This window comes from Mauremys reevesii, linkage group 8 (assembly GCF_016161935.1).
Source record: "Mauremys reevesii isolate NIE-2019 linkage group 8, ASM1616193v1, whole genome shotgun sequence".
Lineage (NCBI taxonomy): Eukaryota > Metazoa > Chordata > Testudines > Geoemydidae > Mauremys > Mauremys reevesii.
In genome coordinates, this window is record NC_052630.1 from 8,207,656 (window position 1) to 8,227,536 (window position 19,881).

Consider the following 19,881-nt stretch of genomic DNA (forward strand, 5'->3'; position numbering starts at 1 on the left):
CAACTCCTTCACCAACTCTATGGGTGTCAACAGTTCTTCAAGAACAGCACCCCGCATAAGGATTTGGGGATGTGTTTGGAGGGGTGTGTGTGTGTGTATGTAAACCTGATTTAGCAATGTCATGCAAGGTGCATGCCACCATGCTCAGTTCTGTAGGAGCTCATTGTACACTGTTGCATGGGGCAACTAGAGATCAGGGCAAATATAGAGTGCTAGGGCTGTAGTTATAACTCCAATCATTAGGAAAAACTGTTCATAATGGCTTTGGTTAGTTACAGAACAGAATTGTGCCAAAACATGAAATTGATGTCTGCTGGGGTCGCAGATGAATTTGCATACCTGAGTGACACCATGTTTCCGAGTTCTGCTGGTAAACTACGGATTTTATTAGAGGACAGGTCCAGATATACCAGATTGTGAAGCTTGGCAATGTCTGAAGGAATACGGGATAAGGAATTGTCACTGAGATGCAAAGCTGTCAAATGGGTCAGTGACCATAAAGATGAACTTAAGCTTCTTACTTTCCCTGTAAGAGAGAGAGGAGTAAAATAAAAATAACGTTGGACATTTTAAATATCTAGTTTTAGCATTAAATGAGTATTTTATGACATCTTGTTTGAACAGTGTTTAGAGTTTTCTGCAATATGGTTAAAAACGGAAGATTACATAGAAGGTTCTCCCCTCTAATTTCATGACATTTTGATGGCACAAATAAATGTTCCTTTAAATTTTCTTGCCTGGGCTCTTTAGACATTTTTGAGCCCATGTTTTAAGCCTTGGACATCCTCTTCCTCTCTGAAAGTGCTACATAAAGCAATTTACAGATTTATGAACTGATCATGCGTTCAGTATTTTAAATAAAAAGGCTCTTTCATGCCATTAGTTCAACAAATAAGAGCAAGCAGCTTCTTCCGGAGTTCAACAGTGTTATTCCTGTTGTAACTAGAATGGTAGCTTTAGAACGGGGTCCCCAAACTGCACGTCACTAAAAGCTGTGCTGGCTATGGCCATGGGCTCAAGAACCACACCAGTTTTGTGTAAATGGAGGATATTAACATTGATTCACTTTAAAAAGTCAAGAGATCTATACCTCCATATGGCAGGAACTTGAAGCATCATAAGGGACATCATTAGAGACATTTCTCATGCAAGGCTGACTTCCCACCCTTCAATCAGAAAGACTATCTATACCAGGGGTGGCCAACCTGTGGCTCTGGAGCCGCATGTGGCTCTTCAGAAGTCAATATGCAGCTCCTTGCATAGGTGCCGACTCTGGGGCTGGAGCTACAGGTGCAAACTTTTCAATGTGTCAGGGGTGCTCACTGATCAACCCCCAGCTCTGCCCCAGGTCTTGACCCCTCTCCACTCCTTCCCCAAGGCTCCTGCCCTTCCCCCGAGCCTGCCGTGCCCTCTCTCTTCACCCCTTCCCATCCCGAGCCTCCTGTACACAGTGAAACAGCTGATTGTAGTGGGCAGGAGGCACAGGGAGGGAGGGGAAGGCGCTGATTGGTGGGGCTGCCAGCAGGCGGGAGGTGCGGAAGCTGATGGCGGGGCTGCTGACATATTACTGTGATTCTTTGGTAATGTACATTGGTAAATTCTGGCTCCTTCTCAGGCTCAGGTTGGCTAACCCTGATGTAGGCTGTATCAAGAGCACTGAAGGAAAATCAGAACATCATTTCCTCAGAGGCAAAATAGGCTCACTACCATTTAACAGACTTTTTATAGCTGATTTAGTCATCTATGAGCCACCAATGTTAAACACTCTTTCCAATTAAGTCATTATACTCCAAATGTATTTGCTGATTACTTTTTTTTTTCCCAACTCTCTTCCTCCTACGAAAAGCTGCACTGAGATAAATTGGTCTTTCTCCCTCCTTTAACTTTTATTTCTTTATTTTATTTAAGTGTGTCCAGAATTTTCATCACTGGCACTGGGTGAGTGGAGGGAAAGAAGGATCGAGTTATTCAGTTTAATTTGAACGTTTTTCCTGCCAGGAATAAAAATCCTGGCTACATGGAGGTACATAAAGAAATACAAGTTGAAAGGAAAATACATATTAAAAAAAAAAAATCAGTGTTTTTTAAACTTTCAATACTGATTTCCAGGTAAGTTCAAGTGACAGTATAGAACAGTGCATGGAATATAAACCGCAGCCAGTACAGGTGAGATTTCAACTCATGGTCTCCTCTTGATCAACTCAGAATTTTCCCTCAGGCAACAAGGGACTGGTGGGATAGTGTCACACACACACAGGGCTTGTCTCCAAGTGTATTTTATGTGCATCTATATCTATATAAAACCTTGAATTAAACCCTTAGAGTTAATATCTTTGTAAAAACTAGTCTGGATACTGCTAAATTGTTTATTCTAGGCGACAAACATTTGTAGTGTACTGTAGACTGATCTCTAGTGGAAAAACTGTAATGTAATCATAGTCACACATGAGGAAGATTTTGCTTATGGGACCTGTTATATTGTTACTGCTAAAGATGGCAAGTACATCTCAGCACATTTCTTTTCAGTTATGGAGAAAAAGTGACCAATTGAGAGACAAACAATAACTGATATTGGATTAATCTGCACATACAGAGCAACATGTAGACCAAAGCACAGATCCTAGAGCTTTCTATTTCTTGCAAAAGGGTCTGAAAAAGATAACACAAACCAGTGAAAATGTTTTTAAAAGGGGGGTGGTGGTAATTTTGGAATTTGCTGTATCAAACCAGCATGAAAAATTCAAACAGAACTCAAAGTTTACATTCTGTTTTGTGTTTTGCCATTTTTGTAACTTTTCATAAAACAAAGGTTTAAAGCTCCCGTTAACTTAAAACTTCTATAGCAACATTAACTATGCTGTTATGACTGGCTCCAGCATAATAATTTTACATCTGTATAGCACCTTTCATTCCAAGAGATCCCAAAGTATCTACAGTAAAAAGGTACTATCATTTTGGTGGCAGAGTCTGACCCTACAACACTTACTCAGGCCCTAATTGAGGAGAGCATCCCTACTCAGGAAAACGCTTAATCACATGCTAAAATGCTTTCCTGAATCAGGCCCTCAAAAACCTGGTCATTCATGTGTACTCCAACTGACTTCAAGTAAGAGATGCAGGATCAGTTCCTTTAACTGGAAATATTAAGTATGTACACGAATACCTTATCAGCCATTCAAATGCAGCAGCTGTGACCTGTCAAACAGCACTATCATAAAACAGCTTAGGAGAGGAAACAAAGCATAATTTAGCTAACCTAAAATTCAGGCAGATAGAATGCAATTGCTAAATTTTGATCAAGGCACCAGATTTAAACACTCTTAAGACCCATGTAAAGTGCACAGGAATCTTTAATGACACAACATGGTCACAACCTTCATTTTATCTCTTATTTGTAGAGGAGATCTACTGCCACGCAGCATTTCCCAGTACCATGTTGGGCATCAATTTACTAGCGGGAAGAATGAATCCTACCAAATAAACACCACAACTTCCTGTAACTCCTTGGTATTCCTTAGGTTTCCTATTCAAATACCAAGCTTATGTAGCCCAACCCTGCTTACTTGTGAGGGAATATCTACAGGAGAAAAGTTTATCTGATGGCTAGTATGAGTTTTCAAATTTGAAATCAAATTCTCATTTCACCACATAACCATTATTCCTCCATTTCTTACCACTTATTTCCAACTCCGCCCAATTTGATTTCTTTCCATTGGCTGCTTCCTCTGAGGACATAATTGTGTACATCCTCCGTGGATCAGGTGGATCGTACTTTTCTTTGGGCATTCCTGTTGAAATGAACAGAAAAATAACACTTTGCTATATTATTCTATTTAACAAATGTATTACCTTTACTCTAGATAGAGAGATTCCGCCTTTAAAGAACTACTTTTATATAGAGAGTATGTCATGTTAATTACATGTACTATCCAATTCTTCAGTTTGAGGCAACTCTTCTTCTGTCATGCCACAAACCTCCCTGGGGGGACCGGGGATGGGTGGGGGGAGGGAGAGAAGCAGACGACAGTCCGGCCTAAAAGAACACATGCTACTGCAACTTCTAACAATAGCAGAAGGTGGTCCAGCCTCCATATAAAAATTGCACCCAGTCTACACACAAAAATTGCATCAATTGTATGCAAGTCGATTTAATAAAATTGGTGCAAACCCCTTGTGTGGATGCTCTGCAATCAGCTTAAGATTTTCCTATACTGATTTAACTTAAATTTGCTAACAAAACTGGATTACTATATTTAGTTAAACTGGTGAAAATTGTATGTTTAGAGCAGGCCTAAGATGACCTGCAGGCACAAGGTAAAATAATTAGGAAGACATCATCCTGAGGATGAATGGGTTCACAAAGATGAACCAATGTTCATGAATCCTTGCACCACATGCAAACCCTCCCATCAAACCCACAAAGCCTGCTAGAGCCAGGGTCTTGCTAGAATGCAGTGAAATTCTCTTGTTACAAAATGCAGGAATAGAGAGAGTTCTTCAGTATTTTGGCTCGTATCAATAGGAATATGTTTAAACAAGACAACTCAAAAGTTGTCATCTTGTTCTCTCAGGTTTAACAACTACTCAGCACACACAGCTGTGCTGACACCAACATCCCTGCCTTTTACCTGCTTCCATGTTATTTTTTATTATGTTAAAAATCCTGAATCCACTGATAAGCAGTCTACTTTACTAAGTGTTAAAGTATTAAGTGGTTCAAAGAAAAGAGCAGGCCTATATTTCAAACAGCGTTATGTTATGCAATTTTCTGAACTGGCTGATACTGCTTAGAATAATGAAGATGTCTGCACTTATTCATACTGTATTTTCAAGAATTTTTAGCAACAATAGTTTCTCACAGTAACTATTAAATGAAATGGAAAGAGAAACATTAATACACAAGTTACCAGAACCCCGTTTTTTCTACAATTCACGAATGACCACAATATCCACCATGCCAGAGAATGGTTAACCTTTTTTCTGTTTAATTCATTTATGTTGCAAAAGTATCTTTTCAAATCTGAACCACTACATATTGCCTGCCTGAATATGAAAAGATAATTAAACGTGATGCAGGGGTTTTTCCATCCATCTGACCAGGTGTTAACACTGAAATTTTTCAATGGAAATTAAAAAATAAAAGAAATAAATAAACCAACACTTTACTATTTCACTGCTTATTAATTTTAACACAAACATGACTAAGGTGCTTATCCATTTTTATGACATCCATTGGTATGCATTTAGGGACGGGAAACTGTAGATCAGCTGTTTGCTGGCAAGAATTGCTGTGTCAAGGAACACTCCTTAAAAAAAAATGTTAAACTGCTAGTGCCCCCTTCACTGCCACTTTCCCAAGGAGGAAGGAAAGAGAAGCACATCCTCTTTGGTTTCAGAATCCCACACTACATCCTAGTTCAGTGGTTCTCAACCTGTAGCCCAATCAGCACAGAGCTGTGGCCCATGTGACATCCTCAGGGCCATACAGGTAGCACTGGATGCAGCCCACAATGGTAAATAAATTGAGAACCACTGTCCAAGGCTTATCTAGCTTCACCCCAACTCCCATCCCCAGAAAGGTGCACATTACCATTTTTTGTTAGCATAAATTCAAAACAATCCTAGCTTATTTTATTACCAAAACAAGCTACAAGAATACAGAACTGATTTCAATTTAAAAGACACTTTCTGAAGTTACTTGAAGATTATGCAGAAGTTCTAAGGTGCTGCAAAATTTTCCATAGCACACTGCATAAATCAGGTCAAGTAGTTTACCAGAGAATTTATGTACCACTTCTTTCAATGTGCACAAAGCCATCCCATGCAATATCATTATTAACTATTTGTCAAGTGCCAATAGTACTCTCTGCTCTTTTACAATACAAAAATACAGAAATTTCTGCATCAAGAAGCCCACCATCTAAACTATACGTACAGGAAGGCCCACACAAAACTGGAACAACAGAGTGCTTTAAAAATAAGAGTTATGGGAAGATTTAGATTTAACCTAACCTCTAGTGCAGACTCAGATATGTCAATGAAAAAATACTTCTGTTAATGCAGCTACAATTGCTCAGGCAAGTGGTGTTCCTACACAAACAGAAAAACCCTTTCCATCACCGTAGGCTACACCTAAACTACAGGTTTGCTATGACAATGTAGCTGTGCCAAGTATAGTCTCCATAATGCAGAATACTCTTAATGCATTGCAGAGACTCGGCAGGGGAAACAGCTGTGAAAACTCCCCAGAGAGGGTTTTTAAGTAGTTTAGGACCCCCTTTAGAGTCACCTCCCCTTTAGTTTTAAAATAGTCACTGAAAAGCAATGAAGGGTGGATGCATCCATGCCCTTTCAAGGGAGCCACATATTAAGGGGATCTGATAGGATGGTGTCTAAGAAGCCCCCTCCCCAACTATATTTGTTGCCAATGAAGAGGTTGAAAATATGCCACAACATAAATGAACAGCCCTTTACTTCATTCTACTTATCTTTACTAGACAATGATTCTTCAACCTACTTTTATTTTCCTTAACTCAGCAAACAAAATAAGTCCCCCAAATCCTGGTAAAACTTTCAGCATATAAAGAGATCAGTTTTTTTTTTGTTTTTTGTTTTTTAACCTCCAAAATGTACTGGAGAGGCAGCAGCAGATGGGGGCTCTCTTCAACCTTTTTTTCTACTCATTTTATTATTTCTTAAAGATTAGTGGGGAGGAAGACAACTAAAAAAGAGCAGTCAATCCCAATAGAATGCAACAACAACTACACCTTAACTAGCAAGGGCCTACATTCTGCTTACTGTGCTTATCAGTAAATTTCCACTCATCAACTTAAAAGGCTCGAGAAACAGATAATTATAAGTAAGGCTACGATTTTGTCATGGAGGTCAGTGGAAATTACATGGCTCCCTGGCTTCAGCCTGCGATGGTTGGGAACTGCAGGGTCCCTCGCTACCCATGGGGGCAGGGAGCTGTGGTGTACCCTCACCAGCTCTTGCTGCCCCCAGAGCTCCCGGCTTCCACGGGTAACGGGGGAACCCCTGAGTTCCCGGCCGCCAAGGGCGGTGGGAGCCCCTGTAGCTGGTGATGGTGGGGGCACCCCACAGCTCCCAGCCCCCACAGGTAGTGGGGGGGACCCCCAAGAGCTGCAGGCGGCAGGGGTACCCCGCAGCTGCCCCACTTCAGACGGTGGGGGACTTGCAGATCCCCATTTTGTCCCGGATATTTTTAGTAAAAGCCATGGATAGGTCATGGCAAAAAGAAAAATTAATGGAAGCTGTGACCTGTCCAGGGCTTTTGCTAAAAATATCCGGGACAAAATCTTAGTCTTACTTATTAGGACTAAAAAAGATTTAATAGGGCTCACTGTAGTGAGATCTTATTTACAGTAATTTTTACAAAATATACACCACAGTACAGTTACTAGTACTTTAAGAATCTCAGTAAAACTAATTTACAATTATCAAAATACATTGACAAACGGCTCTATGATGCATTCTTTGCCTTTTGTTTCACTTGATAATTTGCAATGGTTCTCCTATTTAACAGAGACACCCCGTTGGCAGAGGGTCCCCTCTTCTTTGTAAACAACTCTCACCTCAAACCCAACAAACTCATTACACCGAACATATATCTTGGAAGGTATTTATTCATAAAGGGATATTATGTGAGTTATCTACAGGAAGCTCATAACTTGCCAAGACTCAATCCTGGTGATATGCATGTATGGGTAATATTTAAGGAATACTGTTTTTATATTCAAAGTACGCTTTATGGACTTGGATTAGAAATTAATCACCAGGAGGTGATGTGCCACAGCAATGGCCTACTCAAGCAGGAGGGAGTTGTTAGTCCTCCCTAATCAGCAGGTCAGGTAATGCAAGGCTCAATTGACTAGCATTGCTCCCTCCCAAAACTATCCATGGAAAACCATCAGAGGCACAACCAAACAACTGAAACATCTTGGAGGTGAAAAGGGAACATTACAGATGGAACTTAACCCTGGCTGTGAGTAGAAACAAAAGGCTATTTGCAGTATAACACAGAAGGAAGAGAAGCACTCTGGATCTTGTCACTAAGGAAACGTCATGGGGAAACTGGGTGCTTTTATGAACATCTGGGTCTTGGTTCTTGTGAAACCAGCTAGCTCTGCAAAAGAGTAAACTTTTTTGGGGAAACCTACTTTATTATATAGGAAAGGTAACTATTGATAAGTGTAAACCCAGGTTTGCATCCTATGATTTTGTATTTAAAGCTTTTATTTCCATTCATTTTCTTTCACTTCTAGTTAAATCTTTATTCGCTCTTATACTAAAACAAGAGTAGATTTATTTACGTGCTCACAATCGCTGTGTGGTTTAAGGTAAAACTGGGTACAGTACACTGCATCTTTGGATGCAGAGGCTCTGAAATTTCTGAGTAGCCAGTGTCAGGGGGCTGGATATCACAGGGATGCAATTCAAAAGGATTGGAGTGCAGTTATATTCACACCACCTTGGTGTAACTGGGTGATATTTGGTACCAGCTGTACCATACTGGGGGCATTCAGAAAATGAAGATCAGACATTTAGTGGCCATCTATGAAAAGTCAGCTTTAAGTGACTTGCCCAACATCACATAGGAACTCCACGGCAGAGACAGGAATAGAATCCAGTTCTCCAGAAAGGCACTTATCTTCCTTAATCATGAGCCCATCCTTTATCTGTATTCCTGCCTCATTCACTATGTATCTTCCAATTTCTGTAAACAAATGAGGCAGGGGTACTACAGAAAACAGCATCATTCACTACAAAACCTTGATTCATCCCCAAAGCATGCTCCATCATGTGCACTAACTATTGGACTATCTGGTACCAGTAGCAGGCTGTTATGTTCTGAGGACCAGCCACTAGAAGAGAATGAGACACATTTTGCCAGTGGGTTTTACAAATATTTCCTGATAGAACAAGATTAGAGACAAGACTTCTGGGTTCAGGAGGAGACCATGCTCTACTGGGGACAGGCTTGGAACACAAGGATACCATCTCCCACTGCACCTATCCAACCCCCAGCTCCTGTCTCCCCACCTTCTGCTCCTATCCAGTTCCCTACAACCCAGGTCCTATCCCTTCTGGATTGTGCAACTTTCCCTACCCACTCTCTCGCTCCTTTCCATTCCAGAGAAGCTGACTTCTCTTTGCTGCCTGGGCACCAACGGGACGAACATTGCAGGTACAGAAGAAAGTCTGCTTTCAGCTATGATGTCCAATGCCACAGCTCCTCCTGGCTGCCAGGAGGAGCAATTGCAGGGAAATTCTTGCTCAACTCGTACAGCTCCAGGATGGTTCACAGTATGGCGGCAAATAGGATCATGGTTAGGTCTCAGTGTTTGTAATGGTGAGACCTCCACGACTTCTGCCACTGACAGTGTGGCTAACCCCAAGGTGGCCCAGGCAGCTGGCCCTGGAGCCAGCTGCTCAGGCAGACCTAGGGACAGCCACACCGGCCACTGCAGGAGCATCTCTACAGCCAGCCAGTTGGGCGGCCCCGCACCAGCTGATACTTAAGTTTTTCTTTTTTTAAATGCAGACACCTGGCATTTAACATTTCTGCCTGAATGGTTAAAGTTTAACAAAACTTTAAGCAACTGAAAAGACGGTCTTATAAAGATAAGTGTCAGGCAACTAACTATAGGCATTACTACCTGAACCTCCTATAATATAATGTTTAATTTACTTGGACAGTATCTATGGCATGATTTTTCAAAAGTGCTCACACTCTAGCACAGGGGTCGGTAACCTTTCTGAAGTGGTGTGCCGAGTCTTCATTTATTCACTCTGATTTAAGGTTTTGTGTGCCAGTAATACATTTTAACGTTTTTAGACGGTCTCTTTCTATAAGATATAACTAAACTATTGTTGCATGTAAAGTAAATAAGGTTTTTAAAATGTTTAAGAAACTTCATTTAAAATTAAATTAAAATGCAGAGTCCCCTGGACCGGTGGCCAGGACTGGGTGTGTGAGTGCCACTGAAAATCAGCTTGCGTGCTGCCTTTGCCACACGTGCCATAGGTTGCCTACCCCTGCTATAGCAATTCTTACTGAAGTCAATTCAGAATCTCAGGTTCTTAACACCTCTGAAATTTAAGCCACTAATGTTTGTGGAAGGTGCTAGACTATACTGGAGATTGAAATTCCTAATGTATTCCATTCACAGAACAGTTGTACTACAGACTCTGCTGCCCAGCAACGTCTCAAACCCTTTCCTACAGGGTTGACACTCCCCATATCCATTCAATTGTTTCTGTTAAGATAGTCAAAAAGGGTGTAACAAATAATTATTGAGAGACTGTGTTTGTAGTGTGAATGGCTAGCCATGAAGTGCTAGAATAAGAGACCAGAAACTCATTTCATACGAGCTACAAAAAGCTTACATGGCAGCTTTAACTTACAACTAAATTATGCCAGATTGAAGCCAGTGATTTAGGGAAGGGAAACTACAGGAAAGATTCTGTCCCCCGTTTCAGCCCTATATCCAGCAGTCTACAAGGGCCATTAGTACATAGTAAGGAGCCAGGGAGAATTCTCCCTGTGCAGTCAAAGCATACGGCTATCATAAGCAGCCCATCTCTCAACACCAGCACAGGAAAAATGTCAGATTGGGTTCGGCCAATAGTACACTGTATTATGGGAACTCTAGGCTGTACCACAGCCCACAGGCAGCTCACCATGGGCTGCTGTGAATTAGAGCCGCTCAAAGTTGCTGGAACTTATGCCTGGGGGGCCATTTCAGCATCTGAAGCAGTCCAGAATCTTGGACGATGCAAAGATGGCAGAAATCCTTCTTTGCCCCCTTCTTTTTGAGCAGCTCCTTCTGCAAGTGCAGCATAGAAACAGAGCCTGGATATCTTGTTACCAATCCCATCTGCCACCTAGGGCTCTTTCATACTTTTAATTGTAACATTCTCTTAGAAGTCTGAAAACAACTTGTTTCCAAACCCAATTTTGTAATATTCCATTTGCCAAGAATTGATTTCCTCCTTTGTTCTGAGAGTGTTAGAAACACAGTCATAAGTTAAACTTGCCATAGCTTTTGTTTACCAGCATCTCTAATGTCAGCACAGCACCAGAAATAGTATTTTAATTAGCAGCAGCAGATCTAGTAAGAGTTTATGGGTCTTAATAAAAATGGCTATTTAAAAATTTCTAAATCAGTAGTGTGGTTTTATTTTATAGCTTTTTTAAAAAATTGGGCAATATGTCTGAATGACTTTCCATACGAGCTTAACCATTTTACAAGTCTGATTTGAGTAAAAAAAAAAAAAAAAAAAAAAAAAAAAAGGGTGACAATATTCCCTTTTAGTTTTAATGCAAACATCCCATGTTTTGCTGCCTATATTGGGATAAGGTTTTTTAAAGCAAATGAAAGACATTTCCATTGGAAAAAAAATATTCAATAGAGATTACACTGAGCTAGAATATTCTGCTGACATGCTACTATGTAGTCAGTGGAACATTTCAATGGTATTGTAATAGGTTGTAAAGCATGTCTAAGGTATAAAAAAGATGTAATTTTGAATAAAAAGGCTATCGACCTGCTTCGAAGGTGAAGATTTGCCAATATTCATTACTTTTACTGAAAAGATGTCTAACAGAAAGTAAGTAGAAAGAAGCTTGGCTGACTGAACTCACTTTTAGAAACTCAACATATGTAACAATAGAAGCTAAAGACAGCACACCCTTAAAGCTCAGTGGTTTGAGCATTGGCCTGACAAACCCAGGGTTCTGAGTTCAATCCCTGAAGGGCCATTTAGGGATTTAGTTGGGGATTGGTCCTGCTTTGAGCAGGGGGTTGGACTAGATGACCTCCTGAGGTCCCTTCCAACCCTGATATTCTATGATTCTAAAGATGACTTGCAAAAAGGAAAATGTGTGGTCCCCCCGCTTTTGAGCTGTTTTATGATGGTATAAAGACCTAAAAGGTTTTTGTGAAGTTTCTGCTTGTTGTTTACATTTGTGACAGGTTGCAACTAAGGCATCCCCCTTGTGGCCTGTCAGGGCACAACTCACCCAGCTGTGGATCTCTGCAGGTATGTGGCTGTGTCCATATGGTCCAAAGTAGCAGTGCTTTGGCCCTCTGGCCAAGTCACACTTTGTTCCCATCCCTTCCAGGGCATTAAGTTCCAAAGGAATTCAAGAACCACAACTCAAAACAGAGTCATCCAAGGGACCTCACCTTCTACTTAAGGTTTTCTTCAAACAGTCTGAGCTTCTGCCAATCTCCCATGGTCTGGTCATCCATTCTAGCAGGTCATCCATTCTGGCTTATCCAGTCAGCAAGCTACCGCAGTCTCTTGTCTGCAATGGGGCTAGGTCTCCTACTTTTAACTCCCCTCTCCATGCCTGACATTTGATGCAGGTGTAGCAGGGTGAGGCCAACTGGGTTCATAAGCTCTCCTTAACCCTCTCCTTGCCAGTATAGGGCCTATCTGTCCCATCACACATTATAAATCCTGGTCTTTTCTACTCTGGAAGATTTTGGCTACTGGAAAACTAGTGAAACACTACAAGAGGATGAAAGTTGAGCACTTAAGAGATGGAGAAGTTTAGTCAGACAACTCAATTTTGTTTTTGTCAATAGCTGTAAGACTAATGGCTGATTAGCACTTGAGATAAATATTTGTCTTAAAGATTCAATGTGACCATTCCTTCCACTAAGATGTGATTTCAAAATACCCAAGACCTCTAGAAAAAAAGTGCTCCAGCAAAACCAGGGAGGAACAGATCTGCTTACCACTGGTATTTCCAAGATACAAAACAAAAACAACTTTTGAAAACCAAACAAATCTCCAGGCCTCAAACACTATAAAGATTCAAAAAGGGACAAATACTTGTTATAAAAACCCTCTGCAAGTCTCTGTTGAGTATTATATTAGTAATCAAAATGTTGTTTAGTATTAGCAGTTCAATATTTTGTATTTATTTGTAGTACTCTACAAGTAGCTGATTTTTTGTGGCGAACCATATACTGTATGGCAACAGCAATCTGTATGTTTTTATCCTTTTGTCTTATTCTTAGGGATAAAGAAAAAAAATTTAAAGCCGTTAAGTCAGAATTTTCTATTTGCAACAAAGCAATCTTTTCTACAATCAAAATGTGATGTCAAAGGCTTGTAGCTTCAAATATAAGAACAAAAATTCATATTAGAAACAGCTCAAGTATATATTGCTAGTAATATGTTTTTCTAAAGTTTCCTGAGGCAGCAGCAGCTCCTGTAAATTGCTCTTAACATACCAACATTTTTTGTGGTTACATATTGATAGTAAGCATTTGTAGAGGAGTCTGCTACAGAAGAGCAATGGACAGTTATCAGAGAGAAATGGACAGATGACATGAAAAAGTAAAAATTTCTTGCCAGAAATTTCTTGCCACTGTCTTGTTCTTTTCTTTTTTCATTCCCTGCAGAAGCTCTGTGTATCACTAGTGCATTTGTAGGGGCACAACCCTTTAGGGAATCCAACCCCACAGTATTAAATAGCTAAGAACTGGTAATTTTTCATCAGTAAATTAACAGTAGAAGGGTTGTCAATACAGGAACTCTAAGCAGCATAGTTTTAACACAATGAATCAGTCAACAAAAGCATAATTTCCTATAAGTTTGTGTACGAAAGTACAATGAAATCAAATTTTCAGTTTATAATTCATCAATAAAGTTCATTTTAAATGCAGCTGAGTCTTCCCCATCTATATATTCTAAAGCAGCATACTATTGTTTGCTTGTAATATCTGATCCCACCATGGAATCACTTCATGGGAATGTAATAGTTAAAATGATTCTGCCAAGTTCTGTACTAAAAAAACTCATCTCATGAGGGATTCTGCTAGTAAGTATGCTCAGAGACAAACTGAGAACACAATATGATTGGGATGATTTAAACAATATTAACAGACATCAACCCAAATTTACAATACACTAATATATTAAAAGCAGAAAACAGATAATGCAATTCAGAAAATGTAAACATGTTACAGATAACTAAAATGTGCAGAATGTTATATTTATGGCTACTATGGTAGCATCCAAGACCCCTGGTCATGAACCAGGACCCCCATGTTAGGCACTGTATAAACAAAGAACATAAAGACAGCCCCTCATCAGAGGGCTTGCAATCTAAGGAATGACAAGATACAACAGTTCAATGCAGACCAGCACAAGGAAATAATGAAACATTACAGGGCAGCATGTTAGGCAGTGGTCACAGCAAATTAGCTAATCATTGTCAAGTATTTTGTAGGCAACAAGCTAGGAAAGTTATCTTTGCAGCAGTATTTTGAATGGATTTGAGCACAACAAAACTGCATTTGTCAAGGATTGAACAGAGGCTGTTACCATAATCGAGACAGAAGATGACGACAATCTGTACAAGAGTTTCAGCTGTGCAGATGGATAGGAAAGGCCATATTTTAGAGATGTTATGCAGAAAGAATTGGAAAGATTTAGATGCAGCTTGGATGAGGATCTAGAGAGGGCTGAGTTGAAGATGACACTTGGATTATGGACCGGAGTGACAGGGAGCATGGTGGTATTATCCAGAGTGATTGAGAGAAGAGGGAAAGAAGCAGAGCACTTTGGGGGAAAGGAGTTCCGTTTTGCCCACATTGTGATTAAGCTGATGGCTGGACATCCACAAGGACATGCCAGGGAAACAGGCTGAGATTTTAGTTTAGACTGAAGGCGAAAGGTCTGGAGTAGAAAGGTAGATCTGTGAGTCATCAGCATAGAGATTATAGTTGATCTTGTGTTTGCAGAACATATTGCACAGAGTCAAGGTGCAGGGGGAGAAGAACAGGTGTCAAAAGATGATGCTCTTTGGACAAAATTCCCACTGAATTTTAGGGGGTTGGAAAGGATCCTCCAAAAGATACATTGGAGGAACCATTAGAGAGGTCACAGAACCAGGTAAAGACTGAGTCACAGTAGCCAAGCAAGAACAAGATATTATAAATAAGCGTCTGGTCGATTCTGTCAAAGGTGGCTGACAGGTCGAGAAGGATGATGATGGAAAGTACTGGTTCTGAGCTAAGGCCAGGAAGAGGCCATTAGATACTTTTTGGTGACTAGTTTCAGCAGAGTTGTCACAGGGTGAGTTGTCTTGTTAAGAGGTCAGCTGCATCTATGCTAGTTTTGGCTTGCCTCCAAGTCAAGGCAATGAGTAAAGTCACCTGACAAAGAGTCAAGTGATCAGAAGTGGGGCATGCTGAGGGATAAAAAGGAGTCATGGGAGAGGAAAGAGGCTATTGCTGGCAGCTACCTGCTGAGTGTATGCAGCCCTACTGAAAGAGGGTTGTAAAAGGAAATGATGCCACCGCTAAAGAGGACCAAAAAAAAAAAAAAGTGCTGTTGCTGAAGGAGTCCAGTGCAGGGAGAAGAGACAATAACTCAGAAGGGGTGGACATTGGGGGCTTATCTGGAGGGCCATGTCAGTTTAGTGACCTGGCTATGCATAGCAATTGTCTGCCGAAGAGCTTGAGCAATCATCTGCCAAACCCTTCTAAGCCAATGAGAGTCCACTGGGAGCTATGGAGAGGGTATTCCAGAGAATTTAGTACCAGACAGAGCCAATGACTGTTCCTGGAATACCAATTCCTGAGTTGAGAGATCTGCAGAGGTGATTAGCAGTGCTCAAGAAGCAGCAGTGACATCTTATGGGGGTCTTGCAAGCAGCAAAGAGAGACACAGGTATTCAGTGCAACAAGACCTCGGGCTCAGCTGTTGGTGTTGACTGTAGCCATATGGAGCACACAGGTTGGTTTGCCCTCTTATTACCTGTGACTTAACGACTAGTTCTGTTGCACAGAGTACAGAAAAAAAACTGAGAAGGCTGGTAAACTGCCTCACGTTCCAGTTGGTTTTGTGGGCTTGCAGGAGCGCAAAGAAACATGCAGGGTCGCCCAGAGGATTCCAGGGGCCCAGGGTCTTCGGCGGCGGGGGGCCCTTCCGTTCTGGGACCCGCCGCCGAAGTGCCCCGAAGACCCGCGGCGGGGCCCCCCCTGCCGCCGAATTACCGCCGAAGCCGGACCCGCCGCCGAAGTGCAGCCCGGTCTTCGGCGGTAATTCGGAGGAGGGGGGCCCCCGCCGCGGGTCTTCGGGGCACTTCGGCGGCGGGTCCCGGAAGGGAACGGCCCCCCGCTGCCGAATTACCGCCGAAGACCGGGCTGCACTTCGACAGCAGGTCCCGCTCCGTCTTCGGCGGTAATTCGCCAGCGGGGGGTCCTTCCGCCCCGGAGCGGAAGGACCCCCCGCCGGCGAAGACCGGGAGCAGAAGAAGCTCCTGCGCCCGGCCCCGCAAGAGTTTTCCGGGCCCCCCGGAGCAAGTGAAGGACCCCGCTCCAGGGGCCCCGAAAAACTCTGGTGGGGGCCCCTGTGGGGCTCGGGGCCTGGGGCAAATTGCCCCTCTTGCCCCCCCCCTCTGGGCGGCCCTGGAAACATGCTCCTCGAGAGATAAAGTTTTGACACAAGCCGTGTCAAGGGAGAAGCCACTGGTGCATCTCAGAGTAAAGGAAGAGAACGGTGAGCAGTAGTGGTTTCTGCACGAGAAGGCGCTGAGTAAGCTTCATACTGGAACCCTCCTAAGTTGGATACCCTGGAGGCTGAAATGGCTACCTTAAGGGGAAAAAATCTAGGTTAATTCAGAAGAGGGCCTGTGCTGTGAGGCAAGTTGGCAAATTGAAGAAAATAATTATTACATGCCCAATACAGAATCATGGATAGAGGCAAAGTCCCTGTCCTAAAAGTAGGAGTGCAGAAGCTGACACACAAAGTTGGGGCACATTTAAGACTAAGAGTTCTTCACCAAATAAACTAAGTCTGCCAGAAGAGAAAGGCAGGCTCAATCCCATGCTAGGGAACATTCACTTATGAAATAACAGGGTGGAAGAGGAACACAAGTGGGATTTGTTATGGGCTGTGATGGAAGTTTTAAGAAGGGGGATGTGAATTTTAAAGCTGGAGGATCTGTCAGAGGACCTGATAAGGGATGTTCTATACCTCAAAGGCTGCTCCTATAGACCTTACTGAAGCAACATATAGAAGCAGCACAAGTGTGATGCCTCCATAGGATTTTTCCATAAGGAATTTTTTAACCACCACAAAGTATGAGAAAATGCAAGATTCCTTTGATCCCGCTTGGAATTTAAACCTCAGAATAATCTATTCAAGAATCTTCTGTCGAGTATATCGGACACAAACCTGGTCAGTGGTCCAAGGGTATCCCTTCTGATAATTTTTAAACAGATTTTTCTGTTACCTAGCAATGTGACATCCTAAGGTCTCTTAAGATTTAATAACTTCATCAGTAATGCTTCCTCCTTCTCCCTATTGCGTGGTATCAAAACTAGAATTGTACGTGGCCACCAATACAAACAACAAGCTGTACTTCCTCCTCTTGCTAACCAAGGCCTGGTCTACACCTAAAAACTTAAATCAAACTAACTGTGTCACTTAGGGAACATGAAAAATTCACACCATTGAAAAATGTAGTTAAGTTTCAGGATACACACCACAAGGTTGACAGAAGAATTCTTCTGTTGAACTAGCTACTCTCTCCTGAAGGGGTGGATTCACTACAGCAATGGAGAAAACCCTTTCCTCCCTGTAGCAGGTGTCTACATTACAGCACTGCCCCTGTAGCACTTGTAGTGTAGACATACCCCAGTGCAATAATTTATATTCACATACATCACTGCATTAAGAGTTAATAATGACATACAAATGCAAAATCCTAAAGGAATCTATCATCCTTGTTTCTTGCAAACAAGTTTAGAATATAATTAGTTATGCAAAACTAGGGATTTGATTTTTCTACTCTAAAATTTACATACTTCCTTACAATTACATAAAAACAAGTTATGTAGCTAATTTCTTTCCACAGTAAAGATTCTTAAAAATTTGTCACAAATTCTGTAACGTACTTGAAATCTAACTGAAGCCAGCTGCAATGAGCCTTCAGCACCAACTGAAAGCCACAGAGTCCAGCTCTATGTTGAAAGGCCCAAAAAACCTTTTTTTAGCATAAGCCTAGGCTGTTTTCAATGGGGGAGGAGTTCTGCTTACTCAGCACAACTTTAAGCCTTATTCAGCAGGTTTCATAAAGTCTGATACACTCAGAATCCAATCAGATACACATTAAAAATGGCCTCTAGTCCACAATTCATTCCTCCAGAGAATGCTATGTTCCCTATTAGGTTTGTATATCTCCCTGGTGCCTTTGAGTCACCTTTATCTTTGAAGGCCTTCTGTGGGAAGGCAAATTCAGAGCCTATTCTTAATAAAATCAAGCCTGCAGGGAACTCCCTACCAACAGCCGCTCCCCACGCGCCATGTCGGGCTCCTCCAGCGTGGCGGCCATGAAGAAGGTGGTGCAGCAGCTGCGCCTGGAGGCCAGCGTGAGCCGCGTGAAGGTTTCTCAAGCCGCAGCAGATTTGAAGCAGTTCTGTCTGCAGAATGCACAACATGATTCCCTACTGACAGGAGTGTCTTCAAGTACAAATCCATTCAGACCCCAGAAAGTCTGTTCATTTTTGTAATTTGGTGAACTATCTTGGTCTCTTTCAGTGATCTTCTAACACCTTTTCACAGCTGCTCTGTGTGGAGAGAATGTGACTCAAGGAGTGCCTTGGTTTGAAGTCTGTACAAAAGCTTAGCCTTAATGTGCCAAGTTAACTGTGTAAATCGCTACTGTTGTCAAACCTCTTACCATCTACCTCTCCAAATGAACTGTGTGCTAGTTGCAATAACTTCTACTTCATGAGGGAATCAGTTTTACATACCAAGCAAAAAAATAAAAAAAAATTCCATTTTAAATTTGAGTAGTTTCCTTCAATACAAAAATCCAGAATGCAAACTCTACAATTGGAAAAAAAAGTCTTGCCTTTCCCCCACCAAAAGGCTCTAGAGCCATCATTTTCCTTTAAAAGGAACAAGAAGCATTTTAGAAGCAGCAAAGAATCCTGTGGCACCTTATAGACTAGTCCACTAGTCTATAAGGTGCCACAGGATTCTTTGCTGCTTCTACAGAACCAGACTAACACGGCTACCCCTCTGATACTTGACAAGCATTTTAGAGTTTCACAAACTAAAAGACAAAATCTCTAAAGCCTGGACATTCTGAAAAACTCCTAATTTATTCAATAAGGTTTCATTGGTGCCAGGACAGGCCAGTTTTCGCCTTTCCTATTCAATGGCTGTGAGCCAGTTTTGCCCCCCAGCTCAGACTACAGCAGCCAAGTTGTGCCCAGCTTAAATAGCCCCAGTGGGGCGCTGCAGGGTGAAGAAGAGCTTCAGCCGTTCCACCTCCCTTCTTGATCAGTCCTCCCTCTGCTCCACCTCAGAACATCCCCTTCACCTGGGGCTGTTGCAGAAGTAGCACATAGCTGAAGAAGCCAGCTCTTCAGCTGGGCACAGAACATTACTATGCTGGAGGTATTCTCCTGGCATACCACATGCCTGCCCAGTACAGCCCATCTGGTGTAAAGAGGATTCAGGGTAATAACTAACAGGGCTCTAAAGTTAGGTCTACAGTGTTGACATAGTCAAGGAGCCATCTGTGCCCATCTCCTTGTGAGCTTCCAGATGCATTTGCTTATACAAAGCTGTTTGACCCAAAAAGTCTAAGATACTCTGGATTCTTAGTTTTATGCAGCAAGTTTCAATGTATTCTAAGGAGCCATCTGCGCTGGGCCAGGAAGAGTATGGAAGCAACCAGGTTTCTATTAGGGTCTGGTCAGCCAACATTAAACCACATTTGGAGCCCCTAGACTACAGCATTGTTTTTAAACATGTTTCCAACACAATATTCTAGCCTTGTGTCCTTAATCATGATTCTCATACAATTTTCCTCCTATT

General features: G+C 41.9%; 2 protein-coding genes across 6 annotated transcripts in view; one reads left to right on the forward strand and one right to left on the reverse strand.

Annotated features, from left to right (window-relative positions):
- The window catches only part of CNOT6 (CCR4-NOT transcription complex subunit 6), a 51,173-nt gene that overhangs the window by 18,874 nt on the left and 12,418 nt on the right, over nucleotides 1–19,881 (reverse strand). For 4 of the 5 annotated variants that reach the window (XM_039484268.1, XM_039484266.1, XM_039484265.1 and 1 more), the window contains 2 exons: nucleotides 3,675–3,788; nucleotides 340–526 (listed from right to left, as the gene is read on the reverse strand). In XM_039484268.1, the coding sequence (XP_039340202.1) occupies nucleotides 340–526; nucleotides 3,675–3,786 (299 nt within the window). In that variant the 5' untranslated portion in view covers nucleotides 3,787–3,788. Of the gene's footprint in view, nucleotides 1–339; nucleotides 527–3,674; nucleotides 3,789–12,212; nucleotides 12,235–19,881 lie in introns of those variants that run through there. The other variant, XM_039484270.1, reaches the window with a different exon arrangement.
- On the forward strand, nucleotides 18,346–18,808 carry LOC120370103 (guanine nucleotide-binding protein G(I)/G(S)/G(O) subunit gamma-5-like). Its single transcript, XM_039484271.1, has one exon. It carries the CDS (start codon nucleotides 18,357–18,359, stop codon nucleotides 18,561–18,563), a length of 207 nt encoding a protein of 68 aa, XP_039340205.1. The 5' UTR covers nucleotides 18,346–18,356; the 3' UTR covers nucleotides 18,564–18,808.

Bases quoted from the DNA above. Each gene is read 5' to 3' on its own strand.
- LOC120370103 (XM_039484271.1), top strand. From the start codon at position 18,357: ATGTCGGGCTCCTCCAGCGTGGCGGCCATGAAGAAGGTGGTGCAGCAG.